General features: G+C 41.7%; 1 protein-coding gene across 1 annotated transcript in view; it reads left to right on the forward strand.

Moving 5' to 3' along the window:
• The first annotated feature begins 546 nt into the window (after positions 1-546).
• Positions 547-6256, forward strand: part of INTS8 (integrator complex subunit 8) — a 55579-nt gene continuing 49869 nt past the window's right edge. Inside the window, exons 1-3 of the mRNA XM_039216501.1 lie at positions 547-873; positions 2177-2351; positions 5800-5940. Of these exons, the coding sequence (XP_039072432.1) occupies positions 744-873; positions 2177-2351; positions 5800-5940 (446 nt within the window). The 5' untranslated portion in view covers positions 547-743. The remainder of the gene's footprint in view (positions 874-2176; positions 2352-5799; positions 5941-6256) is intronic.

The raw sequence follows: 6256 nt of genomic DNA on the forward strand, positions 1-6256 counted from the left end.
GTGTCTGCACCATCTATGAATACACGTTTACCTATTTTAATTAAAAAAGCACAAGAACATTACAAAATGGAGGTAAAAGTAAAATGGGGTTAACAATATATCAAGTTATATCTTGATAGCTGGCATATCAAGAGGATTAATTAGGCGCTGAATATTGAGAGCTAGTCCTGAAAAGTAACAGAAAAGGTGGATCTCCCTGTGCGCCATCATTCTCATCCTTCGAGGAAGGGGATCGGGGCGCCGAGAAGACCTAAGTGCGAAGAAATCTAGAAAACGGATATAGGGACATTGAAAGCACCGAAGAAGACAAGCTTTGTCTGGATCACAGTTTAAACGTGTAGTGTCCGCGGTCTTTTATGAGGACATGGAGGTCCACTGCAACCCTAGGTGAGCCTCGCTGAGAGTCTCCCAGGAAAGGGGAAATCCCACTGGCGCCCCAGCTTCTACGCGAGACGTCTCCCAGGGCAACCACGACGAGGCGTTATCTAGGGATTGGCCCCGCCTTCTTTCTCTACAAATCGAACAACGATTGGTCTGGAGGCGCGGCGGTGGCGCAAGGAGGCGGACTTAGGCCCCTCAGCTCCGGCTGGGCTCCGCCGCCATTTTGGGTTGTGTGGGTTTCCGAGACGTTCTGAGCGGGGACTCGCTCGTGGAGGTTCAGCAGGTCGCAGGCCGGTGGTACGCGTCCGCGTGTCAGGTTGGAGCCGGGAGGCGTCCCTGGGGGTACCGGCGGCGGGGGCAGGATGAGCGCGGAGGCGGCGGACCGGGAGGCGGCCACCTCCAGCCGGCCCTGCACCCCGCCGCAGACCTGCTGGTTCGAGTTCCTGCTGGAAGAGTCGCTGCTGGAGAAACATTTGCGCAAGCCCTGCCCGGGTAAGCGCGGCGCCTACACCCGGAGAGGAGTGGGACCCGTCCCCCGGCACCGCTCGCTGAGCTCTCGGGACCCGCGCCTCCTCCGCCACGAAGCCGGGGGTGGGGGGGGGGGGTCCAGGAGGCGCGAACCCGAGCCAAGCTCTGGCGGAGCCCCCCTTGCTACACGTTAAGCATCCCAGTGCGGGGGCACCGTCGTGAAGGGCTTAAAAACGCAAGACCAAGGCCCGCCCGCCTCCCTTGCCTTTGGTCCTTTTACTGTTTGGGGTTTCAGCTCCTGCCGGGTGGTCTTGTGAGATTGCGTGGCTTGGAGAGGCTGGCTCTGACCCACCCCTATAGAACTCGGGGCTGCGGTCCGTTTAGAGTCGGAGAGAAATTGCTGTTATGGTGCTGATCCTGATGCTAATTCGTTATCTTTTAGGTTCTTACCTAAATATTTTGTTTCCCAACGAGGGGATTTTACCGACTTCTAATTATTTTTTTCCAAAGTTGGTCTGTAAATGAAAATGAGAAAACCTCCGAGGGCAGGAAATGTTATACATTTGTAACACGGTTGTTGAATGATAATCATGATTGATACCCTAATTAGTGGGTGCTGTTAGGGAAGGAGGGAAACTCCAGACATTTCTGGAAAAAGGTACTGGTATGAAAAGGTAAGTTTCTTGAATAGTATTTTGCTGATAAAGTTGAAATCCCGATGTAGCTTGTTCAGTCTATATCGGTCTTAACTGATGGAGATAACTGTGGGAGAAGTTAGTGGTTTCACTCAAGCAGTTTACCACCTGAATGATGTCATGTTCTTTTAATTCGTTGCTTTTCACAGACGTTTATTGAATGTTCTGGGCGCCAGGCTTAATATTAATACATCACATCTGTTATCTCATTTAATTCGGTGTTCATAATCACAGGTAGGTGGTGGTATCCTCTAGGGTGCATTGATGGAAACAGGTGCAGAGAGGTAACTTGATGCAGGTCGCACTAATTAAGTGTTAAAACGGTAATTCCAAAGGTGGCTTCTCTTTCGTTTTTCCTCTAATTGACATTGGTTATTTGCTGAACTATAGCCATTACATTCTTACTTCTAAAGTGTTTTCTTCTGCATGAATCTGTTAACCCTTTCTCTTTACCACCCTTCCTGTTCTTTCATATAATCTTTAAGCATACTTCTTATAAATCATAATCCTTAGTTGTCATAACTGCACAGCTGTTGGGATTTTTTTTGTGGCCAAAAACCAATACAGTGAAACCTTTTGCATCTTCGTAATTGAAAATTAAATTTAAGAATTTATTTTCTTTTAAATTCTAGATCCTGCACCAGTTCAACTTATTGTTCAGTTTTTGGAACAGGCTTCCAAACCTTCAGTTAATGAACAAAACCAGGTGCAGCCTCCACCTGATAACAAGAGAAATCGTATTTTAAAGCTACTTGCTCTTAAAGTTGCTGCACATCTGAAGTGGGACTTAGACATATTAGAGAAAAGGTATAGAAGATGTAAAAGAAATTTATTTTGAAATACTATTTAGATTTTTTGTTTCTATATGTACTTTTCTGATACCAGCCCTTAAAATGCACATTGTATTTCTGTATGTTCTTGGTAATATATGAGCCTGTTTTTCAAAAGGTATACAGAAATATTTGAATGTTAGGTGAATTTAAATCACCTTTTACAGTATAAATATCAATAACGAGATAGTTGTTTATTATTACCATTTGATGTAACTAGAGAAAATTCACACCTAAACAGTTTTAAATGTTGCAGTCTACTTTCATATATATGAAGAAAATGAAAATTAATGATAGTTATTACGTAATATGGATGATTTGCTGTGAAATAATTGAGCCGTTTTTATTGGACAAAACCAATCACTATCTCCTAAGTCATTAAAATATCTTTTTAGAATCAGTGCTTATTTGGGGGCACCTGGGTGGCTCAGTAGGTTGAGCATCTGACTTTGGCTCAGGTCATGATCTTGTGGTTCATGGGTTCAAGCCCCCCGTCGGGCTCTGTGCTGATAGCATGCTTCAGATTCTATGTCTCCCTCTCTCTCCTCCTTTCCCGCTTGCACTCTGTCTCTCTCAAATATGAATAAATGTTAAAAAAAAAAAAAAAAAAGAATCCGTGCTTATTTGTTAACAAATATTGTCAAGGCAATACTTAGAAAATGACTTTTCATCCCCTTTTTTCACAATTAAAATTTTTTTTTTTTTTTTTAATTTTAGAGAGAGGGAGAAAGCACATGAGTCCGGTAGAGGGGAAGAGAAGAGAGAATCTCAAACAGGCTCCACATTCAGCACAGAGCCTGATATAGGACTCAATCCCATGACCCTGAGACCATGACTTGAGCCAAAATCGAGTTGTATCCTCAACTGACTGAGCCAAGCTCCCCTCTGACAATTTAAAAAGAACTCCTTGTAAGGGCTTCTGGGTGGTTCAGATGGTTAAGCATCTGACTCTTGATCTCAGCTCAGGTCTTAGTCTCAGGGTCATTAGTTCAAGCCCCACTTTGGGCTTCATGCTGGGCATGGAGTCTGTCTAAAATATATATATATATATATATATATATATATATATATACCTTGTAAAATTAAGAAATCAGAAAATAGAGGAGGGAGACAAGTACTTTTAACATTTTTGTTTTTTTTTTTTTTTTTTTTTTTTGCTGTTGTTTTTCTATTTTTTTTTATGTACTCTTTACACCCAGTGTGGAGCCCAAACTCCTAACCCCAAGATCAGTAGTTGGATGCTCTACTGACTGAGCCAGCCAGGCACCCTTCTTCCTTTATTTATTTATTTATTTTTTTAAAGAATTTTTTTTAAATGTTTTATTTATTTCTAGGAGAGAGAGAGAGACAGTGTGAGCAGGGGAGGGTCAGAGAGAGAGGGAGTCACAGACTGAAACAGGCTCCAGGCTCTGAGCTGGCAGTCAGCACAGAGCCCGACGCAGGGCTCGAACCCACGAACCGCGAGATCATGACCTAAGCAAAAGTCGGACGCTTAACTGACTAAGCCACCCAGGCGCCCCTCTTCCTTTATTTTTAAACAAAGCTGTGATCATACTCTAACCTGTATAGTATTGTGATTTCTTTTTTTTCCCATATAACCATATCATGAACATTTCCCCATAGTATTTTTTTTTTTTTTGAGATAATTCCATCATGTGGATAATTGATTGTTTTTCCACGGATATTTAGTTTGTTTCTACTTTTTAATTTAATTAAAAAAATTATTTTTAAATGTTTTATTTACTTTTGAGAGAGAGTGACAGCATGAGCAGGAGAGGGTCAGAGAGAGAGAGATACAAAATCCGAAGACAGGCTCCGGGCTCTGAGCTAGCTGTCAACACAGAGCCCGACGCGGGGATCAAACCCACAAAGCGTGAGATCATGACCTGAGCTGAAGCCAGACGCTCAACCGACTGAGCTACCCAGGCGCCCCTCTGAGACTTTTTAATTTTAATAAATCACAGAACCTTACTTTTGTCCCTAAATTTTATCTGAAGTTTTGGTTATATTCTTAGTACAGATTGTTAAGTTGCTGACTCAGGAGGTATAAACCTTTTAAAATCCTGTTCTCCCTAGTAGTGTTTAAACACTTTTTTTTTTTTACCACCCTTTTCCAGATTAAAGAATTTTTTTAATCTGAGGGAGAGGCTATCCATTGATAGACTTGAGGCCTGTCAAGAGATAGTAATGTAGACCAAAAAAGTATGATGTATATGATGGCAGTTGGAAATTGAACACCAATGGGATATTTGATAAGAGACTGAAAACTTTTTATAAGGTATTAAAAAAATTTTTTTTAATGTATTTTTGAGGAAGAGTGGGGGAGAAGCAGAGAGTGAGGAAGACAGAGGATGTGAAGCGGTCTCTGTGCTGACAGCACAGAGCCCGATGTAGATGTAGGGCTTGAAATCACAAAACATGAGATCCTGACCTGTGCTAAAGTTAGAAGCGTTAACTGAGCTACCCAGGCACCCCCAACTGAAAAATACTTAGGTGTGAAACGAATACTGTGGATACATTGAGTTAATTTTTTTCTTGGTTTTTATTTATTTTTGAGACAGAGATAACATGAGCAGGGAAGGGGCAGAGAGAGAGGGAGACACAGAATCTGAAACAGGGTCCAGGCTCTGAGCCGGCAGCACAGAACCCAGTGTGGGGCTCGAACCCATGAACCGTTAGACCATGACGTGAGCCAAAGTCGGACGCTTAACTGACTGAGCCACCCAGGCACCCCATTGAGTTAATTTTTTTAAAGTTTTATTTATTTAAGTAAACTACACCCAACGTGGGGCTCAAATTAACAACCCCAAGATCAAGAGTTGCACGCCCTTCTGACTGAGCCAGCCAGGTGCCCCTGTTGAGTTAATTTTTTGGAGATCTATTTTGAAACACATATGGAAGAAATGATTTAGTGTTAAAAATTTGCTTTACAATACTATGGGAAGGGGAGGAAGTGAGTGAGAGTAGAGATGAAACCAGATTAGCCATCAGTCCATAATTGTTGAAACTAGATGATGGGCACAGGGATTCATTATATTCTGACTACTTTTGTGTATGTTTAAATTGTTTTCGTAAAGAAAAATTTTAAATATTTCAAAATTTAATACTTCTTAAAGATTTATTTTGGGGGGAAGGGGCAGAGAGGGAGAGAGAGAATCCAAGCAGGCAACGCAGGGCTTGATCTCCTGAACCATGAGATCATGAACTCAGCTGAAATCAAGAGTCGGATGCTTAACTGATTGAGCCACCCAGGCACCCCTTTGATAATTTCATATAAGTTGTTGAGACAACTCAATAAAATACCCCTTCAGATTTAGTCTTTTAACAATGTAATTATTTTCAATAAATACTTCAGTAAATTATTTTCAATTAAAATTGTGCATTTTAAGCTGCTCATGCAGATATGTACCTTTTGTTTCCTGAAGTTTGTCTGTTCCAGTATTGAATATGCTGCTAAATGAACTGCTGTGCATCAGTAAAGTTCCTCCTGGGACAAAGCATGTGGATATGGATTTGGCCACCTTACCCCCGACCACTGCCATGGCTATCCTTCTCTACAATAGATGGTAAACTTTTTCGTAGACCTCAAATGTGTTGGGCAGCCTCTGTTTAATTGCACTCTGGCTTTCAGGGGTGTGCTTTTAGGGGTCTCCTATACCCTAGAGATCTCTCAGAGGATCTTGGAAACTGAGTCTGATGGTAGCAAAAATGATGACTGCATAGATGAGAAGAGCATTCTGATAAAACTGTGGGTGATTTATGAAGGTTTTATTATATGCCGATTAAAAGCTCAGCTAATTTATAATAACACATGTTCTAAGCAGTATTTAATAATTTGAGTGACATTTACAATGTATTAAATTTTCCTTTTTTGTCTGTTCT

This window comes from Hyaena hyaena, unplaced genomic scaffold, assembly GCF_003009895.1.
Source record: "Hyaena hyaena isolate Hyena2069 unplaced genomic scaffold, ASM300989v1 scaffold_635, whole genome shotgun sequence".
NCBI lineage: Eukaryota > Metazoa > Chordata > Mammalia > Carnivora > Hyaenidae > Hyaena > Hyaena hyaena.